The sequence below is a fragment of the Ursus arctos genome, unplaced genomic scaffold, assembly GCF_023065955.2.
Source record: "Ursus arctos isolate Adak ecotype North America unplaced genomic scaffold, UrsArc2.0 scaffold_23, whole genome shotgun sequence".
Lineage (NCBI taxonomy): Eukaryota > Metazoa > Chordata > Mammalia > Carnivora > Ursidae > Ursus > Ursus arctos.
The window spans coordinates 41,670,153-41,688,054 of NW_026622908.1; the positions used below are offsets into that span (position 1 = coordinate 41,670,153).

Sequence of the window (17,902 nt, forward strand, 5' to 3'; positions counted from 1 at the left end):
TTTTTTTTTTTTTTAAGATTTTATTTTTTTAAGTAATCTCTGCCCCCAACATGGGGCTCGAACTTACAACCTCGAGATCACGAGTCAGAGCCGGCCAGGCACCCCTATTGTGATGGTTTTTAGAGGGAGCCCCCAGTAAATGGCAAGAATTCCAGGCGTTCGGGTCACCATGAGTGGGCCCAGGGTCATCTCAGAGCAGATCGGGACATTAGTGGGTACAAACTCTGCTCCGCTTTATCGCCGATTAAGTAAACCGTAGCCAGCTTGTAATTGGCACTCAGCAATGAGATGGGTAAAGAAAACAAGCGGCATCAGTGAGGGCGGGCCGCGAGACACCCCCGGGGGCAGTGGCCCCCCGACTTCTGGCACCACTCCGAGAGGGGCCTGGCAGGCAAAAACCTTTCCGTGGAAAGATGGGGGGGACAGGACCAAGGAAGCAGTCATGGTGGCTGGAGTGGGTAACCCATCAGAAGTCTGACCCCTGACCTCAAGGAGCTCCCTGTGTCACCGGGTTAGGTCAAGAAGCGAATCAACAACTGAGGCAAAACTCAGGGGGGGCTGTGATCAAGGCAAGTGCGGGGTGTGGGGGGGATCAGGGGGCGGGGTGGGTGGGGGAGTAAGGGGGGGTTGGGTGGTATGAAAACCCCACAGCCAGTGGGGGGACCAAGGGGGCTCCCTTGTCTGCCAGGAAGGACTCCAGGAGACAGTGCTCAGCCTGGGCCCAGGAGCCGGCTTAGCCAAGGAGTGATGGAGTCACCCTGGGGCCGCTGCCCGAGGCTGGCCAGCAGGGAATCAAGGACAGCCTAGGCCCCTCGCCGCCCCCCGCGTGCAGGGCTGGGCTGCCCAAGCCCCCAGGGAGGAGAGCGCCCAGGCGGTGGGGGCGGCGGGGCTTCTTCCCACAGGCCAAGGGAGCCACTGAAGGCTTCTGGACCAGCAGGAGATAGAAGGCTGCTCTCCAGTGGGGGTGTGCGGGGGCGCAGTGTGACAGGAGGGGACGTGGGGGGCAGGTGAGGTCGCGTTGCTGGAATCCAGGGGGTGGTTAGCGCCCAGGAGAGCAGCCCTGCGAGCTCACCCCTCAGAGAGGTCAGCAGCACCAGGGGCCACTGCGTGTGCTTCACAGACTCAGGGAGCACGGGAGCCACGGCACGTGCTGCTGGGAGGTTGAAGCCAGCCCTGTGTTCCCGAGTCCAGGACCCCGGGCGTCCTGCTCCCCATGGCTGCCTGCCCATAAGGAAGGGCCCAGCCTCTCGACTCGGAAGGGCAGGCTGGTGCTTTCGCCTTGGCCTGCTTCTGGGCAGTCGGGCGGGGGTCGGCAGGGGAGCTGTGGGCGCCCCCCGGCCACGCTCACCCCCACCAGCGCAGCAGGTACTCGTAGCTCAGGAAGGTGACAGCATTGACGGGAAAGGCGCGGGCGCTGTTGATCGTAAGCCCCCGGAAGAAGACCCCCAGTCCCTCCTGCTGGGCGCTGCGGGCCATGCAGTCCAGGACCCCCCGGTACACCCTGTGCTTCGGCCCCGCCATCTGCATCCGGGACTTGATCACGTCCAAGGGGGTGGCCACGGCCCAGGAGGTGATGCCTGCGAAGCCCCCGGCCACCAGCACTGTGGCTGAGCCTGGGGCACAGGAAGCCCAGGCGGGTGTCAGACCGAGGAGCAAAGCGCCCCCCCATTCCTAGGGTCCCTCACCATCCTCCGCGGCAAGGGCCAGCTCCCCTCCCCCACGTTTCTGTCCCCCACCTGCTCACGCCACTCCACTTACTGGGGTTCTGGCCGTCGGGCGTGGACTGGCGGCAGAGCCACTCATAGGTGACAAAATAGATGCCCAGCGTGGGGGTGTCCCTCAGCGTCAGGGCCCAGGCTCCCCGGAAGAGCCCCCGGGGCCCCTCCTCCTGGCAGATGGACGCTGCACAGTGCACAGGCCCGCGGTACCGGGGCGGGGGGCTGCCCGGCCGCGCCCTCGGCTCTGTCTGGTTCTGTAGCCGGACTTTGATGAGGTCAAAAGGGGCCAAGCAGTAGACCTGTAGGGAAGGAAGCACGGAGAGCCGGGCTGGGCTCCGGGTGAGAGCGGTGGCCCATCCTAACTAGAGGAAGGTGGTGGGCAGAGAGGGCCCCCTCTTCCCGCGGGGCCTTGCTGCTCCCGCTGCCCGCAGGGCTGGGCACAGGCCAGACGGCCGCCCTCAGTGCCAGCCTGACAGCCCGCGGCACGGCCCGTCTCCTTGGGGCCACTGGCCTGGCCGTGCTCAGAAACAATCCTGGACTGTTTCTCCAAGGGTGGGGTAGGTTTCTAGCCTCCCAAAAGCCAGGGGTGAGCGCGCACCTGCAGTGGGGGGGGTCTGAGGAAAGGATTCAGTCTGCACTGGTGAGACAGGTCTGACCCCTCCCCAGAGTGAAGGAGGCCACCTCCGTCCTGTTGGGGACTCAACTTCGTACAGTCTCGCTCCCCCCACTCCCTGCGGGATGCCTCTCAGAGGACCCCTGAGGGAGTCAAGCGCTGGGCCAGCCTTTCCTGCCTCCCGCAAATCCCCAACCACTAGGGTCCCAACAGAAGGTGGGTGATGGTGGGATCTGTGGGTCCCAGGACTCTTGTCACCTGGCAGGGGCAGAAGGGACAAACGTTTGGGGCAGCACTGGGACTGAGGGTGGTTCTGGGTGGGTGCGGAGGGAAGCTGGGGCCAGGGGCTAATGTGAGGGTCAGCTGTTCAAGTTCAGCTGAGAATTGAGTTCAGGCTGAGGTTAGCGTGTCATGAGGGGTTTCTGTGGGTTTTGTTTCTTTCGTGGGAAGTACACGAGCTTAGTTCCTCAGCCATGGAAGCTGGCTCTGGCAGTGATGTTCCCAGGGTGATGGACCGACTTTGCCGGCTTCCTCCCCTGCAGGAAGGACAGTGCCGGGCTCCTGATGTCATCCCTCAGAGCCTGCGGGCAGTGTCAAGCTCCGGGCTTCTCCAGGGGACGTGCCCCTGAGCCCGGGGCTCCCGACGGTGAGGAAATGGCTGAGCCAAAGGTAGGGTAGATGGCGGCGGCAGGTCAGGGCCCCTCTGCTCCCCATCCCGTGCCCGCGGGCGCAGTGGGGACGGCACACGCTGCCACAGTGTTTGAAGGGGTCAGCCTTTGCTGAACCAAAAGCAACTTGTGTGCACGTCACAGGTTGTCTGTCACCCGTGCCCTGGGCTAGCCAGAGTCACATCCTGCCTCTTCCTCCCCATCTCCACACTAAAACCCAGTTTCTGGTCTGAGACCTGTTAAGCCGAATCTGTGGGCTTGATGGCAAACTGGGTTCCTGTTGGTCCTTGAACCCGGTCCCCATCCGTGACCCTACAGTCCCCAATTCTGCTATCTGTTCTGCGAGCTGGAGGGGAGGGTGACAGGAGCTGGGCCTGGCTGCGTCAGCCACTAGCATGGAGTCTCACTTCTCTTCCTTATTTTGGTGGGGTGCAGGTCTCAGGACTTGAAAAATGTGAACATGTGTGCTCTGCACAAGAAGGGGCAGAAGAAAAGCCAGGACCTTTTGGGGTCTCATGAATCATTAATTCACTGGAGTGAGCCACCTGACTCTGACATTTGTCCTTGCTCTCTGCCCCAGAAAATGTGTTAGGGGCATCAGGGCAGGTGCCAAATAGAGGGTGACCTTAGGCGCCTGGCTGGGGTGTGGGGTGGAGCCAGCAAGGGTCCCTCTGCCTCTATGCTCATGCCCCCCAATCAGCTGGGGTTCCCCCTGGTGCCTGGAGGCCCCTCTTTTCTCCAGCCCACCAATCAAAAGCCGGATACTTAAGTGCTGAGAACAAAGACCAAAACTAAATGATGGGAGCTATTTAATGATTAATACCCTGGCCTCTCCCAGCGAGATCTATGGACTGGGGCCTGGTGAGGCTGCACGCAGAGGGGCTGAGCAGGGCGTGGCCTGGAGAGGTGCCAGGACCACAGCAGGGCTGGAGGGGCTGGGCTCCGGGCTCTGGGAGGGCTATCAGTTCTCCAGGGCAAAAGGTCCCCTGGGAGAGAGGTCTTCCCTCAGCACTGAGGCTGGCACCCCCCTCCGGAGGTATGAGTGGGCGTGCTTGCACCTGCGTGTGCGTGCTTGACAGCACCTGTGTGTACATGGGCCCGCACCTCGCCCTCACCTGCACGAACCCTCCAGTGCAGCCAGCTATGAAGACTTGCGTGTAGCTGGGCGGCTGGGCCCACCGCTCCTGGTGGGAGGTCGCTGTGAGTGCCAGCAGCGTGTTGCTGTAGACCCCAAACAGGACGGAGTTGACCACAGCTATGCTCGCAATGGGGAAGCTCATTCCCTTGAAAAAGCCCAGAAGCTGTAGAAAGACATGGTGACCCTAGGGCAAAGGGGGCCTCCTCTTTGCCCTTCCCAGCTCCGGCAGGGTCTCCTCTGGCCGGAAACCACTCCTGAGCCCTGCCGACGGGAGGCTGAGGACAGCCTGAGCTCCATCCTCGGGGCACTGAGCTACCACCCAGCCCCCAGGAGCCCCTGACTTTGGTCATTTTCCAGGGCCAGAGCCCTTCCAAGGGAGAAGAAAGCTGCCACTGACCACCCAGATGCCTCCCATGCCAAAGCCCCAAAGAAGCAAGACACCCACCGACTCATGGCGGTAAGTCTTAACCATACAATCGATGATGCCCCGGTACGTGGTCTGGGTCTGTAGCCGCACCTGGATGAGGAGGACAGAGCAGGCAGCCCAGGAGGGATGGGCAGGGATGGCTCCAGCCCCGTTCCTGCCTCTGCCCAGCAGGATGACAGCAGGACAGGATGGATAGGAAAGATCCCCATCAGCCAGGCCCTGCTCTCAAGGCATCCTGTCATAGGCATCCTGACACCCGGTCCAGGTGACATCCTTCATTCCTTGGGTGCCTCCCCTCGACTCACCTTTACAGTGTCAAAAGGGTGTCCCAGGACCAAGCCCAGAGCTCCTGTGTGGTAAGAAGATGCTGAGTGAGGCCCCTTGCGCCTGGCTGAGGAGAGGAGAACTGGGCAGAAGAAAATGGGGCCCCGCCTTCCTGCCAGACTCCAAAGAAATTCCTCCAGCTGGCCCCTTTGCATCCTCCCCCACACCAAGCGCTGGGCTGGGAAGGTGTGGGGACGAGGGGACAATGAGAGATAGCCTTGGCCTGCAGGAGGACTCCCAGGCAGAAGGGAGAAGCCAGCCGCAGACGCGGCGTTCTCACAGTGTCCCACACTGACTGTCCCGCTTGCTTATCTGACTGTGGGGCCGTGGGAGATTCTCCAGGGCTCCTGCCTCCCCGCCGGCCTGACTCCTTCCTCCCTTCCACTCACGACTGCTGTTGAGTACGGGGCCTTGATCCAGACCAGGCCTGCCCTCCCCGTGCTCTAGCCCCTCAGCCAGCAGTACAGAGCTGGGGGCCCTACGGGGAGTCCTGCCTGCACCCGGGGGAAGGCAGCCCAGCCCCCAGGCCACCTCCCCACGCCCCGATCTTGCCCTCTAGAGCAGATGCTGGCTCTGGAGCCTTGGCGAGGTCACAGCCTCAGGAGGCAGGTTCAGAAGGTCCCTCTCTTTCTTCTGAGGGAGCTGTCACCCAGAAGCTGGGCTGGGTCCACAACACAGTCCTTCAGCGCCAGGGCATGCAGCCCATTGCCAGGTAGGGCAGAGACCCAGAGGGGAGTGCAGGACAGCTGCTGGGGTCAAAGGTGAAATTCCCTTCTGAGCCCCACAGGGTGGGCCTGGAGATGGGGTTCGCAGTGAAGGTCTGCAGGGGTGTCTGGGAGAGGGCTCCCGTTGGCTTCAGGACCTGCACCTTCCTCCCCGTGCCCCTAAGGCCACTGCCAGGAGGCTCTGGGATAGCTAGCTCTGGGTCCCCCAGAGGCACCAGGACTTTGGTCTCAGCTCCTGCTATGTCCCCAGGCAGTGACCGACCGCTAGGGGGGATGTGACAGGAGGAAGAAAACCGTCTCACCAGAGATCCAGCCGGCCACAAACTCCTCCACGGGCATTGTCTGGCAGGGGCGGAACTGGTGGCTGCAACAGAGGAGACGCTGGTGAGCGTCTGTCGTCCCCACCCCGATCTCCCTCTCCCTCGCCCGCCCGATAACTTCCCACTAATGTTTAACTTGGCCTGGAGGGTGAGCAGTGGCCTAGTGCCCAGACCGTGGCACCAGGAGAGGGGAGAGAGCCACCTCGGGTGGCCCTGACCGTGGAGCAAGTGTGCGCCCAGTGTGAAATCTCCCGGCAGGGACGATGGCCCAGGTGGCCCGCCCCCTGCTGGCCAACGGTGGCCTTGCAGCCTTGCGCGGGACCAGGCGGGGCCTCAGCCAGGCCCCTCCTCCAGGGCGGCCTCAGCCCGCAAGGTTTTACCGAGCCAGTCAAGGGCAAGGCCCTGCCGGCCGCCCTGGCTAGCCCAAACCCCCTCCGTCCCCACATCGCCGCCCACCAGGCTGCCGCCCACCCGGGACAGGCCCGCAGAGACAGAGCATGGCCACCAGTGCGGTCCCGGCGGCCCTGGGGAACCCCAGAGCCTACAGGGTGGGAACAACCCCGAGAGAAGTGACTTCCCGGCCTGAAGCCCTGCCTTCTCCCAGGGTGATGTGCGGCTCCCCCACCTCCCTGGCGTGAGTCACAGCCTCCCTCGCTTGGCCTTGTCTTGTCCAGGCCTCCCTCCCAGGGGACAAGCTGGGGCGTTGCATGTATCAAGGGTGGCAGGTGTCTCAGCTCTGGGGTTACAAATGCCCATGTCTCTTTGGGCAACAGCCCAAACTGACAAGGCAGGGACCTGCATCCCCCTCTGCTTCCTTCCGCCGACCTTCTCTGCGGCCAATCCTTGGAGCGTGTTAGAGCGTGAATCGTGATTCCACTTGCCCGTGGGCTCCTTACGAGCTGAGTCCGGTTATGCACCCTCACTCTTCGCTGTTGTTTTTGAAAGTGATATTTTCCATCTTTTAAAACTTCGTTGCATCTTTTTACAAATCAGATGATGGCTCATGCCTCGTGTTTCTCATGCCCGCCTGGTCCTTTTACTTTTCCTGCTCTAGTCCTCTCTCTCTGCCTGAGGGGGGGCAAAGGACAGCAGTAGAGCCAGCAGGGGCTTTGGTGCTGTCCAGACTGGGGTTCCTGTCTCAGTGCCAGTCCGCCGATCTGTGGCAAGGCACGTGCTCCCAAGGTTCTTTTCTCCCATGTCCTTCGGGGGGCTCTGGAGGTCATCCAAGGGGGTTTCTGGGGGTGGTGTTCACGTTTGGGGTCACATCTCCATTACTCTTCAGTGATTCCTAGGCAGGGGGGCGTGGGACCCCAGGGGCAGTCCCCCGGACTTGGAGGCAGGATGCGGATGGACTGGGATGCATGGCAGGGGGTGGGGGGGGGACATCAGGGCGGACCTGGGGACACAGGCCGGCCAAGTGCTGAGGTTGCTGCAGATGATGAGTGTCCGACATTAACAGAGTGTACGGGGTGCTGATGTAACCTGTTTGCATCGACGGCAACAAGATATTCTGTCAGATTCTATTCTTAGGTATGCTAAGAAGTGGGACCAGGGCAGGGTCCTCTTTCCAGGGCACAGGGATCCAGGACGCAAGTGCCACTGTTCCTAGAAATGTGTGAAGGCTCCAAATGTGGGTGCCAACCTTTGGAGCCCCCTTGCCCCCTCCCTCTGTCTCACACCTCACCACCGTCCCGGAAATGGTGTTAGCATTGCCTTCAAAGCAGCTTCCAAATCCCACCCCTCCTCGCCTCCTCCACGGCTATCGCCCTGGCCCAAAGCCACCATGGCTTCCACCTGGGTTCCTGCCTGGCCTCCCTGCCTCCGCCCCTGCCCCCTTCCAGTCTGTTCTCCGCCTAGTAGCCAAAGTGATGCAGTTGAAATTCAAGTCAGACCATGTCCGTGCTCTGCCCCACACCCTGCAAGGGTCCCATCCTGCTCAGAGTGAAAACTGAAGTCCTTCCTAGGCTCTAGGAGCCCTCAAGGTGCAGCGCCTTTTCTTCTTCAAACGGGGCACTGGCTGTTCCCTCTCCCTGTTGCCCTGGCCCAGCCTGGACTCAAGCTTATCACCTGCCCAGCATTCCTGGTGCTCCTTCCCTGCCTTCTCCTCTTCTTTCTTCCATGGCACTCGTGACCTTCTGATGCACCAGTATTTAACTTGTCTGTCTGCGCTGGGATCTCTGGCTGTTCGTTCCCTGGTGTTATCCCGAGGGCTCAGCACAGCACGTAGCAGAGACTAGGCACTAAATACACATTCATTGCAAGAATGAATGAGTGGACAAGTGAGGGAGCTGCGTGAGTGGGCAGCCCTGCAGCCAGCCCTGGGCCTCCACTTCTCTCTCCCCTTCGCCAAAGCGCCCCAAAGAATGTGAGGTCCCAGCAATACCCCTACCAGCTCCTCCTGATCTTGCTGCAATTCTTCGTTCCCCGTCAGATCCCCAAGGACCAATCCCACTCACACTTCCACTTCCCCACTGTGGCTGAAGTAGAACCCACTCGCCGCTCCTTCCTCACGGGGAGACGGGTTTTAGGAAGCAGGGCTCATCTCTGACCTCCTCCTCCTCCCAGAGACGCCCGGGGCTCCTTGGGCTGCCCCAGCGACTTTCCTGAGCACTGGCTTCTTGCCGAGGGCTGCGCTGCAGTCCTCATTCTGCTGCTCACTCTCTCCCAAGGAATGGTGGGGGATCCCTTCTGTGACCCTTGAGGTCCTTTCCTGCTTACAAAAGCGGGAAACCAGCCCAGCTGATCGCTGAGCCTCTTGGCTCTAAAGGCCCAACAGCTGTCGCCCTCACATCAGAATGGGCCCCACTCTCTTCTCTCGTCCCACCCCACCACGCCCGTTCAAGGCAGACCCACGACCCCTCCCTGGAGCCTTGCCAAAGGGCAGCCCCAGCCCTGGCTGGGCTCTTCTCCTGCAAGTCCCACTAGGCCAGTCTTCCACCTGGCAGGGCAGAGCTCTGACCTCGTCCCCCTCTAGCTCGCAATCTCCAAAACCTCCTCACCGCCCGCCAAACCCACCACACACAAACCCCCCCAGTGCCACCCCATCTTCCCAGCCTCACCTACTGGGCTCTGACTGCCCAGGGCTTCCTTGGGGTCTTCACCATGCGCCCACATTTCCCGCTACTGGGAGCGTCTTCAGGAATCTCTTCCGGTGCCCCCCACCTTCATTCCGGTGCCCCCACCTTCACTGGACCTGGGTTCCAGGCTCCTTACCACCACTGTGCGCACTGCCAGACGTCAGCTTTGTTGTTTGACCTTGCCAATCCTGTTTTCTCTACTACGCACCTCCTGGTGTGGTATAAGAATTAAAACACTTAGAAAAGAGCCTGGCACATTGTACAGACACCACAAACGGCAGCCACTGTTACTCTTCGTTCTACCCACAGGGGCCCCGAGGATGACCTGAAGAGACACAGGGAAGGGCCTGGCATGCTGCAGGGCTCAGGAATTGAGGACGCTTCTCCTCCTGCTGTGGTTTTCCATAGCTCCAAAGGCAACTCTGTTATCTTATATAGTTTTAAACATGCATTTCTCAGGGCACCTGGGTGGTGCAGTCGGTTAAGCAACTGACTCTTGCTTTTGGCTCAGGTCATGATCTCAGGGTCCTGGGATCGAGCCCCGCAGCATGAAGCCTGCTTGAGATTCTCTCTCTCCCTCCCCCTTTGCTCCTCCCCCTTATGCTGTCTCTCAAATAAATAAAATCTTTAAAAGAAATTACTTCAAAAAATAAAATAAACATGCATTTCTCCTGGGCTTCCTTGTTCCCCCTCTACCTCCACTCCCTAATAAACCATAACTTAGCTTCCTGAGGGCAGGGCAGTGTCTCACCTGGGTCTCCATCCACTGCCCTAGCCCTGACCCCGCACCCAGTAAGCACTCAACCACACTGAACTGTGTTCCCACTTTGATCCAGCTGGTTAAGGGAGGCCACCAAGCCGTTGTGTTCTGGTCTGAGGTCTCAGAGATTAGAACCTGGAAGGAGATGCTTGTTTGTTTGTTTGTTTGTTTGTTTTGAAAGAGAAAGAACGCACATAAGCGGGGGGAGCTGCAGAGGGAAAGGGTGAAGCTGACTCCCCCCCCCCCCTTCTGAGCAGGGAACCTGATGTGGGGCTCAATCCCAACACTCCAGGATTATGAATGACCTAAACCAAAGGCCAACGCTTAACCGGCTGAGCCACCAGGAGCCCCCGGACGGGATGTTTGTCATTGCACACTCCTCTCTCCAGCTCACGTCTGAGCTTCCTTGAGTCCTTAGTTCACGCAAGGAAGACTGTGTAATGGGCTCAAGTATGCGGTAGCATCGATCCTGGAGGCAGGTCAAGAGCTGTCTATACTGAGGAAACTTGAACTGAGTTAGAGCGGGGCTGCCTTCCAATGCTGGAGAATGAGGGCAGGGTGAGCCCACTCCTCCTCTTGCCCCCCACCCCCATCCCTGGTCACCCAGCCCATTGCTGTGGCTAGAAAAACTTCTGGTTCTTCTGGCTCAGGAAGGTGCCCCACGGACCTGTTTTTCTCCCTGAGATCTACACCTCAGGTGTACACACACTGGTGTTGCCTGGACATGTTGGTGACGTGACCCTGGGATAGGTGATTTCACACCTGTCTCTTTTCACAGCCCCAACGTCTCTTTCCAACCTGGGAATGGCTCAAGGTCTCCAGACTATGTGTCTAAGATAGAGAGGGCCCATGTGACTGCTCTTTGGAAAATCAAGTGTGCCTGGCCTGGGTTTCTAGCATATAATTTGAGAGTCGCTGGAGGTCATGGAGTTCAATCTCTACATTTTATAGATAGGAAACTGGGGCCGGCAGGAGAAGGGTCTTGTCCAGGCTGAGTCTGGCCAGGGACCCAGCCTTCTGACCACGGCGGAAGAGTCCATCACCCCTCATGGCCCAGGGGCGCTAGAGTGCAGCCTGCTCCCTGAGTCACCTTTACCCAGAACCCAGAACGGTGTGGATCCCTGACACGTCCCGGGTAGCATCTCCCTTCTGCAAGGGAGGGGACCTGCCCCAATCCACACGCGAGTGAGTGAGTGCCGAGCTCGGCCACCATTCCCGATCTCCTTGAACCTTCGCTACACCTTGTTAACAGGCCAGTGAGCAGGCCCATGGGAGGCTGGGAGGCCACCTGGCGGCCACCAGCGTGAGCTAAGCCTTGAGTCCACCCAGCCGGGAGCCCCAGGCTTGCGCCCGCCTGTGGGAGGAGTGGGCGCGCGGGCGCCGGGCAGAGCGCGTGCGCCGCAACCCCGGGCTCCCATTGGCTCCTGTGGATTGGGAGGCGGAGCCGTGCGAGTCGCGCTTCCTCCGCCCCAGCTTCCGCGTCGCAGCCCCGGGAGCAGGAGCGAGAGCGGTGCCGGAACTGTCCCTCTTCGGGGCGGGAGCCAGAGCTGGGGGTCGGGGTCAGACCGGGAGCCTGGGCTGAAGCGGCGGGCACTGACTCCCTGCGAGGTGAGAGCGCGGCGACGCCCTGCGCGAGTCCCCGCCCCGGCTGGGAGGGCGCCGTGCCCTGCCCGGGCATCCCGGCCAGCCGAGCTTCGACCCCGCTCCAGACCATCGGCGCCCTGACCCCTCCCACCAGCCTCGACCTCCAGTTGGCCGAAGACCCGCTAGTCTGCACACTGGTGCCTCCAGCTGTCGCTGTTCACCTTCGCAGATCAGCCGGAACTCCGCCCTTCTTCAGTGGGAGCTTGAGGGGCTCCCCAACCCTCACATCCCTGGACCCCCACCAGTAACCGTTCTTTCTCTTTCTCTCTGCAGATGAATGGGACAGAAGGCAATGCTGAGCAGCCGGGCCCCGCTGAGCGTTCCCATCGAAGCAGCGTGTCCTCCGTGGGAGCTCGAGGTAGGTCCCTGTCCCCATCACCTACCCTCCATACCTAGCTGGGGACCCAGCCCCTGGGGTAGTGGCCCTGGCTTGTCATCTCTTTCATTAGAGAGAATTTTATATATTCATTAACAAATAAGGTCTGTGGAGGTGTGGAGAAGTGGTAGAAGAGCAGCTGGGCTGTGTCACTAGGCTGTTGGCCAAGGTGGGTACTGTTCTTGAAATTCCCGTTTCTCATTTGTAAAAGGAGCACATCTTGCAGAGCTGTGAAATTCAAATGAAATCTCATGAATGAAAAGTGACACGCTCACGTTCTTTGATTTCTTTCTCACAAACAGTAGTTTGAAAGCAGGGATCATTATCTTCATTTTATAAGGAAGGAAATTGGGCCCTAGAGAGGTTAAGTCACTGGGTACCAGAGCCTGCACTGCCTCAGTTGTCCCTACCTGAAAAGTGAGTCAGAATTACAGCCTCCTGGAGATGATTTTATGGTCTGTCAAGAAAGTAGCGGTAACAGCAGAACAGACTGGAAATCCAAAATGCGCTTTCACTTATGTTAATGATAAACCACCTTTGCCTTTATAGGCTTCACCCCCATTTGATCCACAGCCATGCTTTGAGAGAGGGGTGTTCGCCCTGCCTTACAGATGAGGCACTGACGGACTTGCTGAAGTCAGCCTGCTCGCCCGGGCCCAGGCTAGGTCGGGACCCCAGTTATATCGGCCTCCAAACTCAGTCTCCTCCATGGTACCTGTAGCTCCAGGGACGGGGATTTGAATCTGGCTGCTCTTCCAAGGGTCTCCCTTCGGCACCAGGCTCCCAATAAGAATACTATGGGCTGTCACAAGTAAACACTCAACTTTTTAGGTTGTATTTCTCCTCGCCTGTTTAGATAGTCCTGAAAGGCCATGGTATTGAGTCCTGAGGCGTGAAGAATCCTATGGAAGCTGAGCCCTGGAAATTGCCTTACCTTGGGGCAACCTTAGGAATCCTCTATCCTGTCTTAGCCTGAGCCAGAGAGAGACAACTGCTCGCCTAAGGATAATAGTGGGTTCGCAGCTCTCCTGCCTCCCAGCCTGATAAACTAACACGTATAATCTCAGGATGGGTTCGGCCTATCTCTAACTCAGTCCCCACCTATGGAATGTTCTCTGTCAAGGAGGAAGCCCAGCAGAGTCCTTGGGGTTGCCAGGAAAGTGTGCGGGGGTGCAGTAATTTGAACCTTTGGGAGTTAGAGTGGGGCCAGGCTGGTCCCTGGGCCAGAGTTGCTGGGTTTTGGGTGGTTTGAGGGTCTCAAGTAAATCTCAATCGCACTCTTCATAGGGTCCTTTGGGGCTTCTGGGCCACCGTCTCTGGAGTGTAGCCTTGGTCACCCTAAGGGGTGTAGTGTGGGGGCTCCAGCCCCAGTCGGGGGTAGAGGGTTCCTATGCCTAGGTAGCGGGCCCAGCTGACCCTGCCGGGCCTCCGTTGCAGCGGCTGATGTGCTGGTATACCTGGCGGATGACACAGTGCTGCCCCTGGCCGTGGAGAACCTGCCATCGCTCAGTGCCCATGAGCTGCACCGGGCTGTCCGTGAGGTCCTGCAGCTCCCAGACATCGCCCTGGATGCCTTCGCACTCTGGCTTGTGTCCCCTCTGCTGGGTAAGGCCTGGCAGTGAGAAGCCCAGGCTGGAGGGTTGGAAGGTCAGGGGAGGGGGCCTCTGGCCACTATCCATCAGGAGAAGGTGGGACTTGTGGACGGCCTGGAGCTAGCCCCCACTTTTAGGCCCCAGAGCCCCGAGGGGACACCTGGCTCTTCTGCCCCCACCTTCTTTCTCTCTGCTGGTGACAGAGGAAGGGTCAAGCCTGCCCCTTAGCCTCAGTGGTGCTGGAGCCTGGGGCATCAGGCGGAGCAGGACTGGGGGACAGGGAGGGAAGGGATCCACATTCACTGAGCACGTGGTCTGTGCCACAGCCTGAGCTGGCATTTCTTGAGCGGAATTTCTGCTTACCCTCATGGCCCAGCCCCGTGTTGCAGGTGAGAAGTTGAGGTTTAGAGTGGTGGGTTCAGTGAGTAGTAGGACTCGGGTCAGAATGGAAGCAGGAACTGCATCCTGCTCCTTGGGGGCAGGGAGGAAGGTGGGGCCTAGCCCGAGAAGCAGCCACCCCTGAAAGTGGGAGGGCAGCACAGACGGGAACCTGACTTTTCTGCAGCTCTGCTTAGCTTCTGGTCCAGGACCGCCTGTGTCCTGCCCTTTCAGGCTGAGATCCCAAGGCAGGGATGGAGCGGGAGTGGGGGCAGGGGAGGTTCTGGGGCTTCCGAATAGGGCCGCTAGCCTGTTGGCTCGCACAGGAAAGGGGTCAAAGGAGAGAAGGCCCCAAAAGGTGCCAGGGCCAGGCATGTCTGCTGAGCTTAATATTCTCCTTTCTTGTAGAAGAACGGGGGCAAGAAGAGGGTGACTGGTCCCTCAGGGTCCCTAGCAGTTACCTCTTTCTCGAGGCCAGTGGGATTTGTGCCTCTACCCTAGAGGGAGATCTCTGCCAGCCTAGTGGGAGAGGGAGTGCCCCTCCCATGTGTCTCCGTCCTGTCCGTGTTCCCCACCCCCCCATGGAAGCTTCCTGTACAGCTGCTACTCTCGCCCACCCTCTTCCTGCTGACACGTCTCCTCCACCCATTCCCCACCCGGCTCAGCTGCCCCTTTTTCACTCTCCGGGTGTTGGCCGAAGCTGTGGGCCCCTTGGCTTGTATCTGGGAAGCGGGGGGTGGCTGGCCCCCGTGCTGCCTCAGGCTGCCTGTCCCTGCAGCTGGGCCGCTTGTCTCCTCCTGCTTCCTCCGCCCCCACTCCCTCCTCATCACATTCCTGCTCCCCTCTCGCAAGAACATGAATGGGCTGCTTGTGTGGCCGGCAGGGTCACCCTGGGGCACCGCCCTGTCCAGGACGAGGGTGGCTAGAGGCCCCAGCATGAAGTCAGCGCCCACTTAGTTCCCAAGCTGGGTCCAGGAAGGCTGAGAGGCCATTTCAGCTCTGACTCGTGTCCCTCGGAACCCTTGGCTGCCCCCGACCCAGAGTGGGTTAAGCAGTGACAAATGCCGCAGGGCTATAAGGCAGGGACGGGGTGCTGTCTGCTGGAGCTGCCCACAAGCTGGATGTTTGGGGAGTGTTTGTCCTCTTCAGTGCCCTTGTCACTCTGTATGGAACAGGCTCCGGGGTCCACCAGGCTCATTTGGGTGAAAGCCTCCAGACAATGCCCTGTCTGAAAGTGTGTGTGGGACCGCAGGGTCAGGGTCCTGCTGTGATCATGGGAGTCCTCTGAGCTTCTGGGACTCGGGCTCAGGGCTGGGCTATAGGCAGAAGGAAGGGCACCGTTGTCCCGGGTCCACTCTCCTCCTCAGTGTGTCCAGGGGTCCCAGCCCGTCAGGTACCCTGTTCACCTTGCAAGGATGTGTGGTGCTGTCTCCACCACCCCCGTGCTGGCCAGAGATCTAAACACTGGGGACACTGGGAAGCAGGACTGAAGGTGTCCCGCCCTTAGGGACCTCTGTCTAAAGTGTGGTACAGGAGCTCGGGTCCTGGTTTAGCCACTAACTCTTGGCGGCCTTAGGCAGGCAGTCCCTCTTCGGGCTTCAGTTTTCCACCTGTTCCGTGGACGGTCTCTGTGCCCTCCAGCTCTGGCGTCCTGGGAGCGTCCAGGTAGAAAGCACACGGAGGCCCCGCTGAGTGGCCGGGTCGGTGGGGTCGCAGAGGGAGCCTCTCCTGGAGGAGAGGACACTGCCGCTGGGGGCGCATGGCCAGTCCCCCTCCTGGGGAGTGGTGAGGCAGGGGTGGTAACGGATGGGTGTGGTCAAGGATCTAGATTGGAAATGAGGGCTGAGGAGCCGCTGGGAAATTTGAATCTGAGAAATGTTGGAGGAGAAAGGGGTGTGAGGAAGCTGAATGCAGTGGTGGGTGGGAGAAGCTGTGGGCAGGAGGGAGGCCCGTTTGAAGGCTGTGGCTACTGTTTTGGGTTAACATCAGGGACCAGAGGGAAGCGCAAAGAACAGAGATGAGGACCTTTGGCTTTAAGCTGGCAGGATAAGGCACCGGGCCCTCTGGTGGGGGCTTAAGGGGGGAGATAGGGGTCAAAAGCGAGGTCAGAAGGCAGGGAAGTCAGTTGATGGCATAGATGGTTACCATTCCCTGCTCCTCTACCCCCGGCAGCCATGTCCATTCATCACTCGGAAACGGTCCCTGACTTCTCAAAGGCCATGGTCACCGGCACATAAGGTGAAAGCACTTTCTCATTACTGGTGCAGGGTGTTGAGTCCCAGGGCCAGCTGGCTGCCCAGAGTCAAGGGGCTGGGCGTGAGTGGTGCACTTGGCCATTCTGCCCACCTCCGTGAGGGTCTGTGGTGGGCTGGGGGTACGGCAGTGAATGGGACAGAGCCACTCTTGCCGGAGTGATCTGAGGACTCACTGGCTAGTGGGGCATCAATGGGGAGGTGACATCAGATAGTGGTAAATACTGTAAAGACAACCAAATGAGGGTGCAGTTGGCATGGTGGCATGTGATGGGGGGGGAGCTGCCTCAGTGAAGGGTCCAGGGAAGGAGACACTAGAACCAAGACCCAAGCCAGCTGGCCACGTGAGGGTCTAGGGGGGAGAGTACCTGAGACAGGAGGAACGGCAAGTGCAAAGGCCCTGAGGCACCGACAAGGTGGGAAGGTGCAAATGATTGAAGAAGGCCAGCATGGCAGGAACAGAGTGGGAGAGGGAATGGGAAGGAAATGAGGTGGGAGAGCTGGATGGCATGGAATGAAGGTCAGCCGGAGCTCCTGAGGGAGATGCTGGAGGTGGGGCCCAGTGAGGGGGAGGCCCAGGCTCTGCCAGGGGCAGGGGAGGGCAACCCCTCGGGCCTCAGTTACCAGTTTTGGGGTCTGCTTCCTAATGGCCCTGTGGGGTTCATCTGACCACCATCCCTGGCACTTTCCATCAGCCACAGCCTCTCCGCTCCAGCCCACCCTCGGTGCTGTAGGGAGCAGTCAGAGGCTGGCACTGCCTGGAGCCTGACTCTCTCACTCGGGTGACCTTGGACAAGGAACTTAACCTCTTGGAGCCTCATTTCTCCCTACGCATGAAATGAGGATAGTGTTATCACGGGGCAGATGCCCGTAGTCCACTTGAAGTGCTTCTGGAAGCTTGTACTTGCTCAGTTAATACTGGCCGTGACTGGGGCTCCTGGGTGGCTCAGTCGGTTGAGCGACCCACTCTTGGTTTCAGCTCAACTCGCGACCTCAGGGTCATGAGATCGAGCTTCGCGTCGGACTTCGCACTCAGCAGGGGACTCTGCTTGAGATTCTCTCCGTCTCTCCCCCCCACCCCTGCATCTGCGCACGCACCCGCGCGCTCCCTCCCTGCCCCCCGCCTCCCCCCCATCTCTCAAACAGTAGATAAATAAATCTTTAAAACCCCGGGCACAACTGCCGTCGTCGTTGCTGTGTCAGCGGGTGGCAGTCGTACCGGTCAGAGCCACAGACGCGGCCGTGTCCCCTCTCGTCCTGCAGAGGTGCAGCTGAAGCCCAAGCACCAGCCCTACAGGCTCGGCCGCCAGTGGCCCGAACTGCTGCTGCGCTTCTCCGACGCCTCCGACGACGACGTGGCCATGGGTTAGTGCTGCTGCCCGTGCGTCCCTGTCTCAGCCCGCCTGGGCCTCCCCGGGCAGCATCAGCCGCTCCTGGCCCCGGGGGCTCCTTGGTGCTGGCGGTGGGGCCCGGAGGGGAGGCCTCTGCGCTGCGGGCAGCCCCTTGGGCCTCTGGGCCTCAGTTACCGGCTCTCACAGGTCCCTTGTCGGGAAGCCAGGAGAGGGCGGGCTGGGGGACAGCAAGCACGCCGAGATAAGCCGGGCATCCCACTCTCTGGGCAGCCCTCAGGGTCTGTCAGTCATGGTGGGTGAGGGCGGCACTGGACCTGCCAGGGGAGAGCGCTGGGCCGGGCAGGGCAGGGGGGCCGGGCGGTGACCCCAGCCTCTCTCCTCAGATGAGCCTTCCCTGCAGTTCCGAAGGAACGTGTTTTTCCCCAAGCGGCGGGAGCTCCAGGTGAGGCCGTGAGCCCCAGGCGGGACCACCCATCCCTAGTGCCCTGTGTCCCTAGACCCCTGGGCACTGGTGCGCCGAGCAGCTGAGCAGCCCCTC

The 17,902-nt window shown here is 60.2% G+C and overlaps 2 protein-coding genes across 3 annotated transcripts in view; one reads left to right on the forward strand and one right to left on the reverse strand.

Annotated features, from left to right (window-relative positions):
• On the reverse strand, positions 1–6,527 carry SLC25A45 (solute carrier family 25 member 45). The gene is made up of 7 exons (XM_026483238.4): positions 6,405–6,527; positions 5,916–5,977; positions 4,870–4,913; positions 4,583–4,654; positions 4,115–4,300; positions 1,759–2,017; positions 1–1,613 (listed from the first exon to the last, which is right to left on the reverse strand). Exons 2-7 carry the CDS (start codon positions 5,950–5,952, stop codon positions 1,345–1,347), a joined length of 867 nt encoding a protein of 288 aa, XP_026339023.1. The 5' UTR covers positions 5,953–5,977; positions 6,405–6,527; the 3' UTR covers positions 1–1,344.
• The window catches only part of FRMD8 (FERM domain containing 8), a 27,446-nt gene continuing 15,682 nt past the window's right edge, over positions 6,139–17,902 (forward strand). Inside the window, exons 1-5 of one of the 2 annotated variants that reach the window (XM_044378398.3) lie at positions 6,139–6,567; positions 11,688–11,772; positions 13,228–13,395; positions 17,276–17,377; positions 17,748–17,806. In XM_044378398.3, coding sequence (XP_044234333.2) covers positions 11,688–11,772; positions 13,228–13,395; positions 17,276–17,377; positions 17,748–17,806 — 414 coding nt within the window. In that variant the 5' untranslated portion in view covers positions 6,139–6,567. Of the gene's footprint in view, positions 6,568–11,222; positions 11,379–11,687; positions 11,773–13,227; positions 13,396–17,275; positions 17,378–17,747; positions 17,807–17,902 lie in introns of those variants that run through there. The other variant, XM_026483236.4, reaches the window with a different exon arrangement.